This window comes from Panthera uncia, chromosome D1 (genome assembly GCF_023721935.1).
Source record: "Panthera uncia isolate 11264 chromosome D1, Puncia_PCG_1.0, whole genome shotgun sequence".
Taxonomy (NCBI): Eukaryota; Metazoa; Chordata; class Mammalia; order Carnivora; family Felidae; genus Panthera; species Panthera uncia.
The window spans coordinates 8,300,800-8,322,936 of NC_064808.1; the positions used below are offsets into that span (position 1 = coordinate 8,300,800).

General features: G+C 44.2%; 1 protein-coding gene across 1 annotated transcript; it reads right to left on the minus strand.

Annotated features, from left to right (window-relative positions):
- Window positions 1-1,015: 1,015 nt before the first annotated feature.
- On the minus strand, window positions 1,016-22,136 carry ASRGL1 (asparaginase and isoaspartyl peptidase 1). The gene is made up of 7 exons (XM_049644868.1): window positions 22,039-22,136; window positions 20,715-20,915; window positions 11,615-11,757; window positions 10,624-10,781; window positions 2,742-2,860; window positions 2,001-2,111; window positions 1,016-1,318 (listed from the first exon to the last, which is right to left on the minus strand). The coding sequence occupies exons 2-7, from the start codon at window positions 20,902-20,904 to the stop codon at window positions 1,113-1,115; spliced, it is 927 nt and encodes a 308-aa protein (XP_049500825.1). The 5' UTR covers window positions 20,905-20,915; window positions 22,039-22,136; the 3' UTR covers window positions 1,016-1,112.
- Between the last annotated feature and the right edge of the window lies 1 nt (window position 22,137).

The window sequence follows — 22,137 nt, forward strand, 5'->3', positions numbered from 1 at the left end:
TGTCAACAGTGACTCCTAACCACACTGTTATTCTTTCAAAATAGATTTTATTAGTGGCACATGGAATTTTAAGTTAAGCAGTTTCTTTCCAGAGAGAAGACCTGACAAGACTAAAAAATTATCACAGCAGAAATACCATTTCCAGTGTAAAGAGAGATTAACAGAAGTAGCCTCCACTGAGGAAATTACTGTTTTCCCCATGCCGACCACGTTGTGCACACGCCCACCAGACAGCGCGAGGACGCAGGAGGCCCCCGTGCAGCCCTGTGGGCTGGGCGCCCCCGTCATGGCCGAGGTGGGGAGGTCCGGGGCCCCGTTACCCAGCACGAGGACCCGGAGGGCCTCCAGCAGGCGGAGGCTGGTGGCAAATGCCAGGTGGGCGGACTCCCGTGGGAGTCCCGGAGGGCCCTCAGGCTGGCAGGAGCTCCGCAGAGCCCCCCCCCCCCCCAAGACCCCTCACCTCCAGGGGGCACTTTTGAAGTGTCTGCAAACAGCTCTACATTAGTAAGTCAGAGGAGACCCGAACTTTCTTAGAAAACTCAGTTTATCCTCTTCCAGGTTCTTTCCCCTGACATTCTTCTGACTCAAAGTGAACTCCACAGCATTCTGCGGTTCTCTGGGACTTGGCCCACCAGCTCTGCTGCTTCTGTGTACTTTCAGATATGCCGCTGGGTCCTTTCCTTCCCGCCTCGCCCTTCACTGGGTCCCGTGGAGAGCCTGCAACCGTGGGAACCCCGGGAGCGTCTGTCTGGGCCCCCCCGCTCCGCTGGGGGTCTCCCACTACCAGACAACGCTCCTTGCACGCAGGCGGCTGCTGTCACATCAGATGATGTCATTTCTTTCTAACCTAAGACGCTGGGGCCGATTCAGGAGAAAGACTCAGGACTTGGTCATGTGGACTATTCTTACTTTGACCTTAACAGGGGGATTTCTCTGAGCACTTTCGGATCTGCCCCTCAACCAAACACTCAGATACTCATTGATCAAGGCGACAAAACAGTGACAGACTGCAGAATTCTCCATTTCTAGATCTAATTAATTAAGCTAAATCTCCACACCAGGAAGCTGGACTTTCCCTCCAGGATAGCACCTAGAATACAATCTTCACGGCCCTAGGGCAGGTCAGTGACATTGGTCTCATCAAGGTCAATTCCAGAGTGCAGCTGGCAGTCCTTGGCGGCCGCCCAGGGCATGGAGGCAGAGGTCCACTTCACTGCCCAGTCTCCTGCTTTGCTGACCAAGATGACGCCGCCTAAACCCTTCAGCTTTGACTTCATATAACCCAACGACATGTCGGCAGCCTCTTCCAGTGTTTTTCCTGAAAACAAGGAGAGGCTGTGAAACAACCTTTCAATAAAAAGAAATCTGATGGGAAAATCATTTGTAGTATGAAAAACCAAAGTGAGTTAACAAAGATTCTGGGCAAATGATTTCTTTTTTCTTTTTTTTAAATGCTTATTTATCGCGAGAGCGAGTGAGCGAGTGTGGGAGCGCATGTGCCTGTGCGAGTGGGAGAGGGGCAGAGACAGAGGGAGAGAGAGAATCCCAAGCAGGCTCCATGCTGTCAGCATGCAGCCCGACGTGGGGCTCAATCTCACGAACCGTGAGCTCATGACCTGAGCCAAAATCAAGAGTTGGATGCTCAACCGACTGAGCCACCCAGGTGCCCCCAAACGATTTCTATGTGAATGCTTCTTAGAAGGGTCCTCACCGTAAAAGACCCTCTGTGCACTGAGGCAGAGCCTGACATCAGCCTAAGCAGACCTGCTTTTCTCCCACACCCAGGCTCAAAGTCTCTACTGCCCAAGATGCCCAACGCAGACAATATTCTAAATGCACTTCTTTCCAAATCCTAACAGAAGGTGGGAAGAAGTCAAAGTAGGTAACAGCCTGAAAGGAACATCTAAAGCAAATTAAAAAGGGTTTCATCTACTTTCCCTCCTATTTACGAAGACCTTCCGTTCACTCGTCTTCAGACAGTATGCATTTGTTCTATGTACCTTGTTCTACATGGAAGAGAGTGAGTCTGGCCAGATTCACCTTCAGGATGCTCTCCCCGTGCCCCGTTGTTGAAATGGCACCAATGTCATTGTCAGCATAACCTCCAGATCCTGCCCCAAAAAAGTGACAACAGTGAAGAAAGTCAAACACAGATCAAGTCTAAGGCTACGTAAATACTGAATCCCAAAGAGTGCCAAAGTGTGGACAAAGGTCAGTAGCTGTGACGCTTTAGTGTGAACAAAGCGCCAGGTGATGACCCTGAAACCAGGGGGATGAAGGGAGCCCCGGGAGGGAGGGCAGGACTGACCCTTCCTGGAACAGCTCCCCGAGGGCACGCGGGTGGTCTGCACAGGGCGAGGCATATACAGCCACGCCTACCCCCGCCCCTCACCCTGCTTCCAGAATGAGGCCATGTGCTTCGGTGTCCACGCAAATACTTCCACTCGTAACGTCGCTGTATCAGCAACGTGTGGCTTTCATGCCACTCAGATCCAGTAACTGCCCACTGAAATTCTCAGCTTTTTCTGTTTGTTAATTTGAGCCCAGGACTGGGAAAAGGGTTCGTGTATGTAACCCTCTGGGACGAAGTCTGCAGATCCCGAAAACGGGGCTAGAGGGAAGAGGCCCTCGGGGGCTCATGGGGGACAACTGGAGCCTCCCCCGTCTCCCTCTCCAAGTCCTCCCCAAAGCCAGGTGGGTGACTGTGGATGGGAAGGGGCAGAGCCATCGGTGAGGCCCACCTATGCATGGCGTGTCCCCAACCCGGCCGACCATTTTATTCACGATGCCCCCCGTCGAGGTCGCGTAGGCCACGTTTCCGTTGCGGTCCAAGGCCACGGCGCCCACGGTTCCTAGGTTTCTGCCAAAAATAGAGAAGTGACAGGCTGAGACAAGAAACACTCCCACAGGTAACAACGTAACTTAACAGCACTTACATTCCCACATTACAGGTTAATGGCAAACGGGCCACACTTTGATCCCAATATTCCTGACTCACGGAAATGGCAAAGAAAGCCCGTTTGCTTTTTATTCTGCAGGTCGGGTAGATTACTAGACACTCTTCTAGACCTCGGCTTCAAGAGCACATCTGATCCCAGCACCTCTGACCTCTAGCTGTGACTTACTTGCTAAGTTTTCTTCTCTGGGTCTCATTTTCCCCACCTATAAAATGGGGACAAAGCAACTGGGTGCTGGGGCACCAGGGTGGCTCAGTCGATTGAGCGTCTGACTCTTGATTTCGGCTCAGGTCATCATCCCAGGGTCATGGGATCGAGCCCCTCATCTGGCTCTGCGCTGAGCATGGAGACTGCTTGGGATTCTCTCTCCCTCAGCCCTTCTCCCTTGCTCAGGATTCTCTCTCTATCCCTCTGCCCTTCTCCCCTGCTCAGGATTCTCTCTCTCTCCCTCTGCCCTTCTTCCCTGCTCATGCGCCTGCTCCCTCAAAACAAAAGGCGCATCTCAAACTTCAGTGTGCATGAAAACCCCTTGGATCCCCGGGCCCACCCCAGAGATCCCGAGTTGGTGGGTACAGGGCGGGACCGAAGACCCTGCATTTCTCACAACCTCCCAGGTGAGGCTGATGCTGCCCGTCAGACCCCACTTTGCCTCTTTCATGGCACTTGCTGCAAAGACGAGATAGGTTATTGTTTTCTCTAACATTTTATTATACATTTTCAAGTAAAAAAGTGAGAAGAATATATATACAGTACAATCACAGCTCTATACCTGCCACCCAGGTTCTATAATGAACTGTACTTGAGGCACAAAGTGCCGGGCACAGCAGGGAGCTGAATCGACCACGTCCCTTCTCCTGTGCAGCTTGCGTGTGGGGGGCAGAGGGCAGCAGAGCAATACAAATTTGCTTTATGGAACGACAGTAAAAACTACCACGAGTCCAGAAGCATGGAGACACCTCGACACAGGGCCTCTCTGAAGGAGGTGAGGGCAAGCTGTGCCGATCGCTGGGGAGAACGCTCCTGAAGCAGGAACATGATTGCTAAACTCATGGAATCTGGAGGGCACCGTGGCTGGAGAGAATACAGTGAGGGAGGAGGGACGGACAGCAGCCAGACCATGAAGGCTCTGATGGGCGCGGTGACCGTGCACCCCGGTTACCTACGACAGTCCTGATTTATGCCTTTTGTCCCTGCTTGTTTCACCTTCGCTCTCAAAATCAAGTTCCAATTTGAATACTAAATCACATGGTTCTCCTACGTAAAGGCCGTCGTCAGGGCTTTCACTCGGGAGGCGGGGAGACACTGGAGCACTTGAGCCAAGGCTCATCTTGTCACAAGAGGAGTTAAGCTTTAAAAATACTATTCTTACCACGACGCGCGTCCACCAGGGTGGCTAAAATGAGGAAGACTTGGTACCAGGTGTGGCCAGGACTTGCAGGGCTGGGATGCCCCGTCATTGCTGCTGGAAACGTAAACTGGTGCCCACACCCCTTTGGAAAACCATCTGCTGGAATCCACTGAAGCTGACTTAGCAACAACGCTCCAGCGTTTCTACAGTCTTCCGGCAGAAATGTGGAGTGTTCACCAAAAGAGGACACCCAGATGTTCGCAGCAGGACGGTTCGTAGTAATGGAAAACGGAAAACGACACAAATGTCCAGCAGAGGTGGAGTAAATGAGTGGAGACACAGCCACGAAACAGAATGATGCCGGCGGGGGGTGGGGGGGGGCGGTAAGCTGCCGCTGCAAACAATACATGGATGAATCTGAGAAACCGGACGATGAAGAAAAGGAATGGCGATACGCTGTTTCCTGATCTGGGGGCCGATTGCATGGGTGTGTCCACCCTGTGAAAACTCACTAGGGGTACATAAGATTTATGCACGTCTGGGATGCCTGGTGGCTCAGTCGGTGAAGTGTCCGACTTCGGCTCAGGTCATGATCTCATAGTTCGTGGGTGTGAGCTCCGCGTCGGGCTCTCTGCTGTCAGCTCAGAGCCCGGAGCTTGCTTTGGATTCTGTGTCTCCCTCTCTCTCTGCCCCTCCCTGGCTCGTGCACTCTCTCTCTCAAAAAGAAAAAAAAAAAAATTAAAAAATTACATGAGTTATTAAAAAAGATTTATGCACCTATGTATGCCACATTTGTACACAAAGTCTCTCTTAACACGATTATTCTAGCAAATGTATGTTGGCAGAGGGAGATGAGACTGGAACTAGAGAGTGGTCAGGGGGTTTGAAGAGTCGGTGGTCTGTGTGAGGGTGGTGCTGTGGTGTGGGAGAAGCAGGCTGGGCTGGAAACATTTTTTAACAGAGAAGACAGCCTTAACACTGAGGAGGAGGGACGCAACGGCAAGGAAGAAAAAATGATCACAGGACACAGGCACATTCACAGAAACGAATGAACCACAGACAAATGCCAAATGCTCAAACTTGTTAATAGTCCAGGAACAGCAAATTAAAGCAACAAGTTTAGGGCGACTGGGTGGCTCAGTCGGTTGAGCATCCGACTTTGGCTCAGGTCATGATCTCACAGTTGGTGGGTTCGAGCCCCGCGTGGGGCTCTGTGCTGACAGCTCAGAGGCTGGAGCCTGTTTCAGATTCTGTGTCTCCCTCTCTCTCTCTCACCTTCCCCTGCTCGTGCTCGGTCACTCACTCTCTCAAAAATGGATGAACAAACATTAAAAATACCCTACTAAATAAAAAAAAAATTAAAGTGACAAGGTTACCCTTCTCATGTCAGAGGAAGAGAGGCAGTCCCAGTCTCAGCTGGTGGCAGACCCACGTTGAGGCAAGATTACAAATACAAATGGAGGTCCATACCCCATGTTTACTTCTTGGAAGTTGTAAATACGTTCTATTCTCTTAGAGCGATGCATAGGCTTTTAAAAATATTGTAAAGCTATGGCTCTTATGTGGCTGAAATTTGGCAAACTACCAGCGGTGACTTAATTTCATTATGATCATGCCCATCTGGGTTCTCCGTTGATGGCTGGCCCGGTAAGTGATTGAGTGTCTACTCCACAAGACTGGCTCTCCTGCTTTGCTTTCAGTTTGGGAAGCCGCTGCTCTTGTAGCTGTATGTCCGTACAACATTCTGTTCTGTTGACCGACTGCCAGATAAGACAGATCTTTTTGAGTCGGTGTAGTTCTTGGCAGGTTTTTAGTTAATTTTAATTTGGCGAAGCTTCACTCTGCTGAGGCAGTAGCAGCTGGAATGACCGACAAAATTCCTCAAGCAATCCTTGGATTTGGAAGTGCCTCCTGATTCGAACACTGGCACGCTCACATGCTCGAGGGCAGCATGTGGTAAAATGCTGTAACAGAAGACTCTACTGAATATTTTAATCTGATCAAATAAATCACAATCGCTTGCTGTAGTCGTTTCTGTCACCTTAAGCAGGAATCTAGATCCACGCAGGGTATCTTCGGCGTATTATACAAAATCTTAAAGCACAAGTATGTTCTTTGACTGTACGCAAATCTCTCTTCAAATGATACTCTGATATGTAATAAACAGAAAAACAGCCTCTATGGGAGCTGGTCTGGGGGTTATTTGTACACGAATCTTCTCCTTCAAGTCACACAAGTATTTTTGCTTCCTTCTTTCGGTTTCCTTTTATTGGAATGTCATTTTTCTCGCTTACTTCACATCCAGTTTGATTTTGTTTCCCTAAACTTCACATGTTTTCAATCCTTTTAGATGTAAAATAGCCAAAAAGATTTTTAAAGGTTTTATTAAGCTTATCAATAGAAATGAACAGTTCCTACTAAGTGACTATAGAGAGCATAAATTCAAAATTAATTTCACTGTTAAAGTCCATAATTTTCTCCTTGAGGATCTTGTGTGGTTTCACGGAACTCTTTTTATCAATGTGATTCTCGGATCGGACCCTCTCCTGTCCCACAACATTGATGCTGTCGGCACAGCAAGGGCACACCTTCTAGAAAGAGATTTAAACTGTGAGCCTACCTGTCACATGGAATACTTCTGGATTCTTGGCCAAACTTCACGGTATCTTTTATTTTGCTTTTGACAGTCTTTAAAAAAAAATTTTTTTTTTAATGTTTATTTGTTCTTGAGAGAGAGAGAAAGAGACAGAATGTGAGCAGGGGAGGGGCAGAGAGAGAGGGAGACACAGAATCCGAAGCAGGCTCCAGGCTCTGAGCTGTCAGCACAGAGTCCAACGTGGGGCTCGAACTCACGAACAGTAAGATCATGACCTGAGCAAAAGTCCAATGCTTAACTGACAGAGCCACCCTGGTGCCCCTTGAGAGTCTTTTTTTTTTTTAATTTTTTTTTTTCCAACGTTTTTTTATTTATTTTTGGGACAGAGAGAGACAGAGCATGAACGGGGGAGGGGCAGAGAGAGAGGGACGCACAGAATCGGAAACAGGCTCCAGGCTCCGAGCCATCAGCCCAGAGCCTGACGCGGGGCTTCAACTCACGGACCGCGAGATCGTGACCTGGCTGAAGTCGGACGCTTAACCGACTGCGCCACCCAGGCGCCCCGAGAGTCTTTTAAATTCACGACCAAGATGGAAAGTTTTCCACTTCTTCTCTTAATCCAAAACACCTACTTCAAAAAGCAGGTATAAAGCCAATAAAATGTCCACTGACTTTGACTTGTTTTTCTTCGCTGGCTCGCATAGTGATACATATAAATGTTAGCTGCTCCAGAGGTCTTCTGACCATGGTACATTCTAGCCGAACAGAGTATTTTGTTAAAAAAAATTTATGTATTTGATTTCATCTCTTATTACCCATTAAATTAATCCGTCTGAGCTCAGAGCCTGGAGCCTGCTTTGGATTCTGCATCCCTCTCTCACTCTGCCCCTCCCTCGCTCATGCTCTGTCTCTCTCTCTCAAGAATACAAAAACAAAAAAACTAAAAAAAAAACATACAAAAAAAATCTGTCTGAATTCTCTATCCTAGACAGTGACCATATTAGTTTCGTTATTTTTTGTCTTAATTACATGTTCGGTGTTTTATCAACTTTTGAAATAATTTTTACCAAGCCCGGAAATTTTCTAGTGGGTTCGGTTCTGTCAACACTGTGCTGACAGAGTGCCATGCAAAGCATCATCCGCCCTCGCTAAATATCGGACACGCGGTATTACTCTTCCAAGAACCTCACGTCCATGTTCCACGTCGTCTTTTCCTTTTTCCGCTCTCATCTATCGCCTGTTTCCTCCAATCCTAGCAATTGCGTCCTTTCGGTGTGTGAATCTTCATGATGAGCAATGACGTCATCTTCCTTTAGTCCAGAATGTGCACTGCTGGGATTTCATCTGAACTACTCAAATGGAGGATGTAGCAAGAATGCTATGCTCGTTAATTTTCACTGTTTTGATGGGTAATTCAATCTTCACTGAACCAAGAAGCTGGAATGTCCTGCTTATGAACTTTCAGTGGATTGTCCTGGAAGGAGGCCGCTTACTTTACTGTTTTGTTTTTTAAAATGCACACGGAGTGTGTCCTGGAAGATTGTTTTCCTTTTTTTTCCTTTCAGCTTTTTGTTTTCCTTTGTGAGTTCCACTTTTGTATTCTTTTTCGTATCAAAATCTTGACTTAACACGCATTTTCAATTGTCTAGGGATTAAAAAAGATGTGATTGTCTTGAAAGTGTACAAAATTAGGATGTATTTTCATCAAACACGAAGAGCAAATAAAACCGAATCAATATAAATGAACTGCAGATACACTTTCAAGTGTATCTTGAAATATGCCAAATTATCTATTTATAGTAAATATCAACATTAAAGTCAGACATGAATTACACTTAGCAAATACAAGATTTTGAAACAAAACTACTTAAATGTTGAAAATGTTAACATATTACAAAAATAAAACCATTCCGAATTCTAACATTCAGCGTCCATTCAGCTGCCAACATAAAGAGCTGGTTCCTCACGCAGGTTCTGTCCAGACCCTCACTGTCCAACGCGGCAGGTGCGAGCTACCTGTGCCCCTGGCCTCTGGAAGCGTGGGCAGCCCCCAGGGAGATGGGCCGCAGGCATAGCATATGGGGCAGGTTTTGAAGATTTAGTATGAAAGAAGAATGTAAAATATCTCAAATAATTTCTTATATCGATTACAGGCTGATATGGCACTTTGGATATACTGGGTTAAACAATATTAAGTTCACCTGTTTCTTTTTAGGGTTTTTAACGTGGCTTCAAACGTAGCTCTTGTCTTTCTACTGGACCGTGCTGGTCTAGGCCTACATACCCGCGAATTTGAGAGTCACGGCAATCGGTCCTCACGTGTGAGTCTCACAGACATTGTACTAATTCACGAATCGTGAATCCCGCCAGAACCGCAGCATAAAACATGTAAGGAGGCCGGAAACTGAATATCTGGCACTATTGGGAAACAATACTTTGTTGCTCAAGAATTTATTTGACAAGCTATTCATTTGTCTTTTTCTCTTACCTAAGGCCTTCTGCTGCTCCATTCTTCCCCCACTCCGAAGCAGTGTCCATTTCTGGTATCAGCAGTGGCACAGTCCACAAATCTTTAGATTTAGGTGCTCTTTGGTTCCAAGACACAGAGCAAGATGCAGAGAAGCATTTCCCTGGGGGCTGAATGGTGTTAATCACAAGAGTGGATGATGAGGGTTATGGGTCATGCAGGCCACTGCTGAGTGACAGAGGCGCCCCAGGTGACTGTAATAAGCCAACTGTTTTGTGTATTTGTGACATGGGGGTCCTCTGAAGTGTAGAACCCGGGGCAGGGTCTCTCTTGCTTATATTTAGGGGCAATGATGGCTGGCGGAGAGGTGTGCTATTGCAGAATTTTTGGAAAGCGATGTGGCAACATGTATTAAAACACCCACGGACCATCAATAAAGCAGCCCCATTCCTGTGACTCCAGCTTACAGGTACGTACAACCTTATCAACAGCTACCAATATATGGCCAATCGTGTAAAATAGATTCTTAAGCTGGGGACACATCAGGATTACCTGGACACTTTTTCCTAACACACCTGCCTGGCCTCTTCACTTCTGACCTCTTGGGTTAGATTCTTTGCGGAGGCGGGCCAGACGTGCGTACTGTGAAAAAGCTCCCTAGGCGATATTAAAGTATACCGCTGGTTAAAAATGATAAATCTTCAAGAGTACGCAGGGTTAATAGATTATATCCCATTATAAACTGCCAGGCCATATTCAAATTTTACTTTTCAAATGTTGCTTTGAATAAGGGGACTTTTATTTGGGATTTTGAAATCTAATATAGAAAACCGTAATTCAGAACATACGACTAATTCAAACTTGTAAGAGCTGTCCTGATTTCTCTGTACTAGGACAGAGTGTTCAAGTAACTTCAGAGGATAGATCGTACAGAGCCTGCCGGGTCTGCTTTCAATAACAGACTGATCAGGAAGCATCCAGGAGTTAACACATTAACACAAGGCACTCTTCCATTCAGTCATCTTGGAGAAGGAGGTCTCGGCCTAATTTGAGTGGTTATTCACAGAAGTAATAAATGAGGTCAAGTTTAAGAGTCAGAAGAGCAGTGTTTCCATTCTGTACTATGAATTATTTTGTACAAACACTGAAACTACCAAGTGATTCTTGACTTATTTAAGAACTGTAGGTGATCAGAGATTTGTCAAACTTCCACAGTCGAGTAACTCCCCAGACTGTGAGCCGCAGATACACTTACTTTTCACAGTCTGGCTTTGGAGCACCTTTCTCATGCTTCTCTTTCTCTAGGCGTCTTATGTTTCTCTCTGTCACCAGCTGCTCTTTAGGAACTGTGGGAATCCCCATGGCTGTCGCAAATTTTGCTGCACCTTGGTCAGTCAGAAAGCAATGAGTGGTCTTCAGCCAGAAAGAAATGGGAAATGGTTAGATTTCTGAAACAGTTAAAATCTTCTTAACTGCTTCAATTGTGTGGCTATAATTAGTTCTCTCTGGGTACAAAACCTCAAAAGTGCAAATTCCACTGGCTTGCTTCTCTAAATGCTGAGCAGCCTGGCGCTCTCGAGATTTTGTATTTTCAAAAAAACCCCCAAATGATGGAATATTACTAGGATCTTAAGTTTAGAGAACAGAATTCATTTTTATTTAACACATGCTATTTTTTTTTGAATTTTTTAAAAAAATGTTTATTTATTGAGACAATGCGAGAGACAGAGTGCAAGCAGTGGAAGGGCAGACAGAGGGAGACACAGAATCCGAAGCAGGCTCCAGGCTCTGAGTTGTCAGCACAGAGCCCGACGCGGGGCTTGAATTCACGGACTGTGAGATCATGACCTGAGCCAAAGTCGGACGCTTAACTGACTGAGCGACCCAGGCGCCCCAATTTAACGCATGCTATTAAACAAGGTCTGTTCCGTTTGTATGTGTTAAGTCATATGCATTGAGAGAAAACTGAAGAAAATACAGGAAGACAACATGAAAACAGTAATTACTGTCAAGGGATTACTAGTCAAACTACACTGTCAACAGAGTTGGAGTCTTGGCTCATTTGACAAATTTAAATAGATTGCTTCTGTTCTTTTATATGACTTTAGGAGAACAGTGCTTGGAAGCATTTCCCTAGAGTAGGAAATTTTAGTCACTGAAGTACTAAAGTACTTAAAAAGTCCTATTTAGTCACTGAAGTATGGCGGTAGCAATTTCTTGCAAAAAAGGATGCTTCAGTCACATACCTTTTCCATAACAAGCCGTGCAAGTTTAATGGGATTTGCTATGCCCTGGACTGCAGAGACAGCTCCTGCAGACAGGTCTTTTCCATTCATGATACTAGCATCCATTTCCACGTCACCATTTACATTCAAGACAGAGCCACAACCTAAAACCAAAGAGAAGTTGAAAAGCAAGAATTAAGAACTTAGAAATGGCTCCCAGGTTTCTTCTATGCTGTTGACTTTGTTTATTTTTTATTTTTTAAAATGTTTTATTTTTGAGAGAGAGAGGGTAAAAACGGGGAAGGGGCAGAGGGAGAAGGGGACAGAGGATCCAAAGTGGGCTCTGTGCTGACAGCAACAAGCCTGACACGTGGCTTGAACTTATGAACCGTGAGATCATGACCTGAGCCGAAGTCGGATGCTCAACTGACTGAGCCACCCAGGCGTCCCTAAGCTGCCAACTTCAATTCATCTTCTACTTGCTGCCAGAGAAGCATGTTTGAAAACACAAATCTGGCTTGGTGCCCCATTACCTACAAAATAAAAAGGACGAAACCCTGATCTGGTCTCTGATCTCCTTTGCTGGTTTTATCTCCCCTCCTTGGCTACATTTTACTGAAACACTAGGTTTCCCTGAAAGTATCGTAAGTTCTCACTACTCTGGGCTCTTGTGCATGCTCTTCTCCTTACCACCAGCATGCTTTCTCCAACTTTTTTTTGCCTAGATAATGCCTATGAGTCTAGCTATGCTTAACCTCTTGTGCCTGTTTCCTCATCTGTAAAATGGGATAAGAACAAAGCTCAAGAATATTTAAAGGATTATAAAACTATCCAGTACCTAAAAGGTAAAATTCACAATGTCTGGTATCCAATAAGAAATTTCCAGGCACACAGGGAAATAAGAAAATATGACCCATAATAGGGAGGAAAAAGAACCCACTTAATGGTAATGGATCATAAATGACATAAATGACAGAATTAGTAGACAAAGATGTTAATAAAACAGTTGTTATAACTATATTCTATATGTACCAGGACATGGAGGAAAACATAAAAAGGACCCAAACAGAACTTCTAGAGATGAAAAAAAAAGTCTGAAGTGGAAAATACACTGGATGGGATTAAAACAAAGTAAGACACAACAGCAGAAAATAGTAATGACTATGAAGAGATAGCAATAGAAACTATCCAAAATGAAAAAGAAGAAAGGATAAAAACCCACCAAACAGAGGATCACTGAGCTTGGGGACAATTTCAAGCAACCCACTCTATGTATATAATTGGAGTCTCTAAAAGGAGAGGGGAGACAGAGGGACAAGAAAATATTTAAGAAAAAAAAATATACAAAAATATCAAATTTGATTAATACTATAAATTCACAGATCTGAGAAGCTCAATAAACTCCAAGCAAAAGAAACATGAAGAAAACTACATGCAGGCACATTATGATCAAACACCTTGGTCTAATCAGATAGAAAATCTTAAAAAAAATTTTTTTTTTCATGTTTACTTATTTTTGAGAAAGAGAGAGAGAGAGACAGAGCATGAGCAGGGGAGGCGCAGAGAGAGAGAGGGAGACACTGAATCTGAAGCAGGCTCCAGGCTCTGAGCTGCCAGCACAGAGCCTGACATGAGGCCTGAACTCACAAACAGCAAGACCATGACCTGAGCCAAGGTTGGACACTTAACCAACTGAGCCACCCAAGAGCCCGGAGATAGAAAATCTTAGAAGTAGATAGAGCGAGACACATTAGGAAGTGAGAAAAAGATGAGAATGAGAATACATTTCTTGTCAGAAATGATGCAAACCAGAAGACAGTGGAGCAACATCTTTAAAGTCCTGAAATTAAAAACAACAACCCCCCCCCCCCAAAAAAAAACCTGTCAAGTTGGAATTTAATACCTAGTGAAAGTATCTTTCAAAAACTGAAAACAAAGACTTTTTCAGATACACAACAGCTGAAAGAATTCACCCGTAGAAGATGTGCAATACAGGAAATGTTAAAGGAAGTCTTTCAGGAAAAAGGAAAAGGACAGTGGAAAACAGTCATGATCCACACCAAGGAAGGAAAAGCACTGGAAATGGCTAGTATGTGGCTAAGCAGAAATACTTTTCCCCTTTATTTTAACAATATCTTTAAAATATAACCATTTAAAGGAAAAATAATAACATATTAGGCAATTTATAACATACACAGAAGTAAAATACATGACAATAATGGCACGAAGGCTACCAGAGGGAAAACAAGTATGCCGTTATAAGGTTCTTACATTATGCGTGAAGTATGATATTACTTGAAGGCAAACTGTGACAAATGAGAGATGTATAGTATAAACTCTAAAACACCCTTAAAAAACTATCTAGCTACTAGGCCAACAAAAGAAGACAGAATCATAAACAACACTCAATTGTCCCAAAAGATGACAGAAGAGGAAAAAAAGGAACAACGAATGGATTGGACAAATAAAAAACAAATAACAAGATTGACAGATTTATACTTGATTGTATCAATAATCACATTAAATGTAAATGGTGTAAACACCCTGATAAAAAGAAGAGATGGTCAAATTGCATAAAAAGGTAAGATACAACTATGTCCTCCTGAAAAAAATCCACTTTAAATATAAAGATACAAATAGGTTAAAAGTAAAAGAACAGAAAAAGCTATGCAATGCTAAAATGAATTAAATGAAAGTGTGAGCAGCTAGATTAGTATCAGGCAAAGTAGACTCTAGGACAAGGAATGTTAAATAATAATGACGTTACATAGTGATGAAGGGATCAGTTCACACAGAAGACAGCAGTCTGTGTACCTAACAACAATTTCTAAGCATATGAAGCAAAACTGATGAAGTCAAAGGAGAAGAGAAATCGCGAAATCCACAATTACAATTAAAGACCTCCTCATCCCTCTCTCAAGAATCAACAGAAATAGAAAATCAAGGTGTAGAAGATCCAAATAACGTTATCAACCAACTTGACCTTACTGAAATTTATATAACTTTCAATAAACAATAGCAGAGTACATATTCTTATAAATGCAAATGGAATATTTACCAAGACAGACCATATTCTGGGCCAAAAACCAAACCTTACAAAGTTCAAAAGAATGTACATCACACAAAATATGTCCTTTGATTGTCACATGATTAAAATAAAAATGAGAAGGATATTTGGAAAATCCACAAATACATTGAAATTATCACACTTGTAAATAAACCATGCTTCAATGAGGAAGTCACAAGGGAAATTATAACATGTTTTGAACAGAATGAAAATGAAGAGACATGTGAAAACTTGTAGGATGCAATCAAAGCAGGACTTAGAGGAAAATTTAAAGCATTAAGTGCTTGTATTAGAAAAGACTGGTCTCAAGTTATGATCTAAAAAGAACAGTAAATTATTTCCAAAGTAAGCTGAAGAAAGGAAATAACAGAGATAAATCATTTAAATTCCGAAGAGAAAAAGAATAAGAGAAAAAACAATTCAAAATCTGCAAACCCTCCTAAAACCACAAGCTACTGTTCTTTGAAAAAGAAACAAAACAAAAGAAAAACTTGATAAACTCTAGCTAGACTGACCAAGAAGAAAAGACAGAAATTCAAATAATCAAGAATGACAGAGAGGACCTCTCTACAAACCTTACAGACGTTAAAAAATAAAGACATATTGCAAACAACTCTTAAGCCTATAAATTCAACATCTTATTCAAAATAGCAATATTCCTTGAAAAACATAAAAAGCTCAAAGAAGAAACATAACTTGAATAGTCCCACACCTAATGAAGAAATTGATTTCTTAGCAAAAAACTTTCCATTAAAGCAAAACAAAAAGCCAAAAGAAATTCCAGGCCCAGATGGCTTCACTACCAAACTTTTACAAAGAAATAATACTGATTTTATACAAACTCTTCAAGCAAAACAGAAGAGGAGGGGTACTTTCCAATTCATCATTTGAAGCCAACATTACCCTCCTATCAAAGCCAGATGGATGTTAGAAGAAAATAAAACCACAGATCACTATCTTTCTTGAACATAGATGCAAAATCCTTAAGAAAACACTATCAAATCTAATCAAGCAATAAATAAAAAAGATAACACATAATGACAGAGGGGTGTTAACCCTAGGGATGCAAGCCTGGTTCAAAATTCGAAAACCAATCAATCGATATCCACCATATCAACAGACAAAAGAAAAACCATATGGTCATTTCAATAATGCAGAAAGAGGATGTGATAAGCTTCAACATTCTTACCTGATAGAAAGTCTTGGGAAACTAAGAATAAGGAAACCTCCCCAACCTGATAAAGGGAACCCATAAAATCCTACAACCAACGTTCTATTTAATGGTGAAAGACTTTCCCTTTAAAATTGGGACTAGCACAGGATGTTTGCTCTCACCACTCCTATTCAACCTAATATTGGATGGTCTAGCCAGAGGAACATGCAAGGAAAATAAATAAAAGTCATAAAGCCTGTAAAAGAAGAAACAAAATGGTCTCTATTTGCAGATGACATTTACTATAAAGCAATGGTAATCAAGAAAGTGTGGTATTGGTGAAGAACAAATAGATCAATGGGCCAGAACAGAGAGCCCAGAAACAGACCCACATACATATATGGTAAAATGATCTGTGACAAAGGAGTTGTGACATCGTGATTTATAACAAACACATGTTGTGGTCTTTGCCCATGGTTCCCGGCTCTCAGCTCCCAGAACCCTTGGAATTTCCTAGGGGTTGAGTGCCATGGGAGCATCTTTTATTACGACTTTTGGTCTTTTGTCCTCAGTTCCATAAATCACTTCAGTGTCACAAAGGTGAAATGGATATCTTGTCGCATGACAAGCTGCTTTCACCCATAACTCAGTTTATGTTAATGAGGTGACTTTTGGAAACCCCCTAAAGATGGGGGGGGGGCTGGTTGCCAAGGGAACCAACCATAGCTGGAGGGTTAGAACTTTCCGTCCAGTCCCCGATTTCCAGAGAGGGGAGAAAGACTAGAGGTTGAATCAGTCACCAGTGGCCAAGAACTTAATTAACCATGTCTATGTAATGGAGCTGGCATGAAAACCCAAAAGGATATGGTCTGAACAGTTTCCGGGTTAGAACCAGAATGCTTCCATGTGCCACTGTACTAGGCCCAAACTCCAAGGAGACAGAAGTTCCTTTGTTGGGCACCTGTCTCTGTACCCCTTCATCTTGCTTTTGATTTGTATCTTTTGTAATAAACTGGTGATCTAATGAGTAAACTGGTTTCTTGAGTTCTCTGAGCCTCTCTGGCAACTGATTGAACCCAAGGAGGGGGTCGTGGGAACCTCTGATTTATACCCAGTAGGTCAGAAGCACAGGGAACAACCTGAATTTACACTTGGCGTCTGAAGTGGAGCACAGTCTGGTGGGACTGAGCCCTCGACCTGTGGAATCTGATGCTATGTCTAGGTAGATAGCGTCAGAAATGAGCTGAATTGTAGGATACCCAGCTGGTGTAGGAAAAGTGCTTGGTGTGGGAAAACTCATACACACTGGAATTGGGTTCAGAGTCTTCGGACAAAGGCAATCCAATGCAGCAAAAAAGATAAGTCTTTGAACAATAGTGCTGGGCACTCATATGCAAAAAAGCCGAATCTAGACATAGACCTTACACCCTTCATGAAAACCATTCAAAATGGGTCACAGATCTAAATGTAAAATGCAGAACTATAAAACTCCTAGAAGATAACACAGGAGAAGGTTTAGATGACCTTGGGTTTGGCTTTTTAGATACCACACCAAAATCGCCATCCATGAAAGAAAGAAATTAAGCTGGACTTCATTAAAACAAAAAATTTCTGCCGTATGAAGGACACTATCAAGAGAATGAGAAGACAAGCCATAGACTGGGAAAAAAGTATTTGTAAAAGGCACATCTCATAAAGGCCTGTTATCCAAAATACACAAAGAACTCTTAAAACTCAATAATAAGAAAACAAACACCCTGATTAAAAAATCAGACAAGGATCTTAACAGACACCTCACCAAAGAAAATCTACAGATGGCAAGTATGAAAAAAACTCAACTGTATTTTCATATATTAGCAACACATACTGCTAACTGTAATCTTAAAAAGTAGCATTTACAGGGGCACCTGGGTGGTTCAGCCAGTTGAGCAGTTGAGCGGCCGACCGACTCTTGATTTTGGCTCAGGTCATGATCTCATAGTTCATAAGATCTGCATGGGGCTCTGCACTGACAGCACTGACCCTGCCTGAGATTCTCTCTCACCCTCTACCCCTTTCCCCCGCTTGATGAAAGAAATAAAAGATTTACTTTTTTTATTTTTTAAATGTTTAATTTACTTTGAGAGACAGCATGAAAGTGTGGGGCAGGGGGGCAGAGAAAGAGGGAGAGAGAATCCCAAGGAGCGTTCTCACTCTCAGCATGGAGCCTGCCTCGGGGCTTGATCTCACGAAGTGTTAGATCATGACCTGACCTGAAATCAAGAGTCAGATGCTTAACTGATTGAACCACTCAGGTGCCATGGAAATCAAAGATTTAAATAAATGGAAGTTTATACTGTGGTTTGGAAGTATTGGATTGAAAGGCTCAGTCTTGTTAAGATTTCAGTTTGTCCTAAACTGATCTATAGAGTCAACACAGTCCTACCGAAAATCCTAGCAAGTTTTTTTTTTTTTTTTTTTGGTAAAAACTTGACAAGGTGATTCTCAAATTTGTGGGAAAGACAAAGGGACGAGAATAGTCCAAACAATCTCTCTCTCTCTCTCTCTCTGTCTCTCTCTGTCTCTCTCTGTCTCTCTCTCTCTCTCTCACACACACACACACACACACACACACACACACACACACACACGACTCTTACTACCTGATTTTAAGACTTAATATAAAACTATAGTAATCAAGACAGTGTCGTATTGGTGAAAGGCTACACATACAGACCAAGGGAATAGAATCCACCAATAGACCCATACATAGAAAGTCAACTGATTTTGACAAGGGAGGAAGGGCAATTCTATGGAGAAAGGTTGATTTTTCAACAACTGGTACTGGAACAATCATGCAGAAACAACCTTGACATATAACTCATACCTTATGCCAAAAAATTATTAAAAATGGACCTGAGGCCTAAATATAAAACCTAAAACTATAGAATTTCTAGAAGACACGTAAGAGAAAACATTTGTGACCCTGGGTTAGGCAGATATTTCTTAAGGTATGACACAAAAAGCACAACCCATTAAAAAATGGGACTCCTCCAGGGGCGCCTAGGTGGCTCAACTGGTTGAGTGTCCAACTTTGGCTCAAGTCACGATCTTGGAGTTTGTGGGTTCGAGCCCTGCATCGGGCTCTGCGCTGACAGCTCAGAGTCTGGAGTCTGCTTCGGATTCTGTGTCTCCCTCTCTCTCTGCCTCTCCCTTGCTCACGCTCTCTCTCAAAAATAAATAAACATTAAAAAAAATTATTAAAAAAAATGGGATTTCTACAAAATAAGGAACTTCTGTTCTTTGAAAGACACTGCTAAGAGAAAGAAAAGACGAGCCACAGACTGGAAGAAAATATTTGCAAATCACGTATCTAATAAAAGACCAGCATCTAGACTATATAAAGAACTCTTAAAACTCAATAATAATAAAAAACACAATAAAGAAATTCACAAAATACTTGAAAAGATGTTAAAATAAACATCGTTTGCCAGAAATTACCACCAGAACGAGGTCCCACCACACCTCTACGACAATGGCTAAAATAAAAAATACTGACACCACCAAGTGCTTGTGGGGATGTGGAGTCATTAGAGCCTTCATACGCTGCTGGCGGGAATGGAAGTGGGAGTCACTCTGGAAAACAGTTTGGCAGTTTCAAATAGTTAAATATATACTTGCCACATGACCAACTTCAATATTAACCCAAGAGAAACAAAAACTTACATTCACACAAAAACCTGTATGTAACTGTTTATAGCGATTTGTAATGGCCCCAAATCGACCATGTCCTTCAGCTGGTGAATGACTGACACTGTGGTATATCCATACAATGGAATACTACCCAACAGTAAAAACAGATGGACTATTCGTACTTGTGTCAACGCGGATGGCCCTCCAACGCATTATGCTACATGAAGAATCCAGACTCCAAAAGCTACGTGTTGTCAGACTCAAAAGGCCACGTATTGCATGATTCTACTCTCTTTTCCCTTAATGTGCTGCAGAGCAGACACCTGGGACAGTGGAAGCAAGTCACTTAGAATGGCAGGCTCTGGTACAGGGCAAAGAGATGAGAACTAGCCACTCCAATTCTGAATTCATACTTCCCAGTTCATGCAGATGACTGATCCCGGTAGTTTAGAGAGGGTGGGAGACCAGAAGACCTGTTCCAAATCAAAGTCCTTTGTGAATAAGTGGGTGTTCTGTCAGCCAGAGGGCCCTGACTGCTAACTGTATGTAATTTAACAAGCCTCCCTCTGAAACAGCAAGCCACTCCTCCTGCTGGCAAGGAGTAGCATCTGGTAAATTCTGGCTCAACCAACAGAGCCATAACGATGCACTTATGCCTCATGCTATGGTCAGGCAGACTTCAGAAATTTTGTGTAAGTGTTCAAGAGCGCAGAAGCAAGGGGATGAACAAGACTCAGGAAGTATTTGATGACTAACTGGTTCAGATTTCCTGAAATTCTTTTCTCTGACAGATGTTGGGCAGGTGGGTATCATCCCCCAAAGTATTTTAATCCCTAGATTTCAGGTTCTCTATTTTACTTTTATGTATGTATGTATGTTTATTTATTTTTGAGAGAGAGAGAGAGTCAGAGTATGAGCGGGAGAGAGGCAGAGAGAGAGGCAGACACAGAATCTGAAGCAGGCTCCAGGCTCTGAGTTGTCAGCACAGAGCCCGATGCGGCACTGGAACCCACAAACCTGGAGACCACGACCTCAGTGAAGTTGGACGCTTAACTGACTGAGCCACCCAGGCAACCCTGAATTTAAAAAATTCTTAAAGCAACTTGGTCAACTTAAAATATGAAGTTATACTGAAAAGCTTCTTAGATTGACACTTTAGATTCGATGTATTTAGGGGGGAGAAGATTAACCTGATTTGGCATCATTTACTAACTGCAGTGCAAGTTTACCTGCGTTGAACTCAGGATCATCTTCCAGGACGGTCACAGCTCCTTCCACAGCGTCAACTGCGCTCCCTCCGTCCTTCAGGATTTTGTAACCCTCGGTAGCAGCTCTGATGATGCCCTGACGCACCCGCTCTTTCCTGTCCTTAGAGATATTACTGGCTCCGCCACCGTGGACCACGATGACGGGATTCATGTCGACAGATCCTAGGGATCAGGAAAATGAAAGTGTCATTTTGAACAGGCCCAAGAAAACTACCCTGGATGTAAGCTCCTGGGGGAGATTCCACTGGAGACTATGTCCAGTTTCTACCTCTGGAAGGGAAGCAAGGTTTACAGCCTCAAGCAATTTCCTGGACCGAGAGAATGGGGGATGGGGGCGGGGGACAGAGACAACTTGCTTTGAACTTTACACAAAATGTCCAGAGTGCCCCATGGTCTCCCTCCCCCTTCCCCTCCAACCCGCACCTCCAACACCTTCAGGCTTTGGGCCAGGGCTTTGGGACCCCTTCCCACCGGCTGCCATCTGGCCTCAGGAGAACTCCAGCCCCGTGACCTGTGCCGGGGGGCCTAGCCTCCAGGGCCAGAGCTCCAGCCCTACCAATGGGCTCTTTCCGGTCTCGGTTTCCCCTGGGATGGTCCCTTTTCCGGGACTGTAAGTCCTGCATATCTGCAGACAGGCACCACACTGTGGGCCATGTAGGGATAGCCCGGGACACAGGTGGGGCCTCTGGGAAAGACACCGGGCTGTCAGGGTCCAACCAGTTTCAAAGCAAAGTTACTAGAGCAGCCAAATCTTGCTGGATATCAGAAGCCATCTTGGGACTGTTAGAGCTTAGGACTGGGAGACTGCTGGCAGCCATGATCGCCAGACAGGCCTCAAAGAAAAAGGGTCTGAGGGCAACCACAATTCCAACCTCCTCATCACTACTGCAGTGGGGGGGAAACGCTGGTCTCAGGATAATTCCTGGTGGGGTAAGACAGGCCCTAGCAGGTCTGGAGGGCTGCGGACCCAGGGCAGGTGCGCTGGTGTGAACTGCGCATGCCCTTGCCAGCGAAACTGAGCATCCAGGCTCCCCGGGGCCATCCCTGGTCCAGGCCGCGTAGGGACAAACTGGGCTACAGGCACGGACTTCTAGGGGATACACCGCGTTGCTGAAGCCCAGTCCTCCCCCCCCCCCCCCCCCAAAAGAGATGCGCCACATCTCACTGGAATCCCTTAGCCTTGACATTCCCGTGTGGTGCTAACTCGTCGGTCCCACCCGCCACGTCCCGGACCCCGGCACCGCGCAGGGCGCTTTCCCGGACTCCGGCAGGGCCGTCGACTTACCGAGGACACCGCGGGCGGCGGACGCAGGGGCTTCAGGCTGGGCGGAGCCGCCCGGCCGGCCTCCGAACCTGCGCGGCCCACCGCCTCCGCGAGCTCTTC

Coding starts and splice junctions, on each gene's coding strand:
- ASRGL1 (XM_049644868.1), bottom strand. CDS start 20,904: ATGAATCCCGTCATCGTGGTCCACGGTGGCGGAGCCAGTAATATCTCT. Junction 10,782..11,614: donor CACGGCTTGTTATGGAAAAG/GTATGTGACTGA, acceptor TTCTGGCTGAAG/ACCACTCATTGCTTTCTGAC. Junction 2,861..10,623: donor CCAAAGCCAGACTGTGAAAA/GTAAGTGTATCT, acceptor TATTTTTGGCAG/AAACCTAGGAACCGTGGGCG.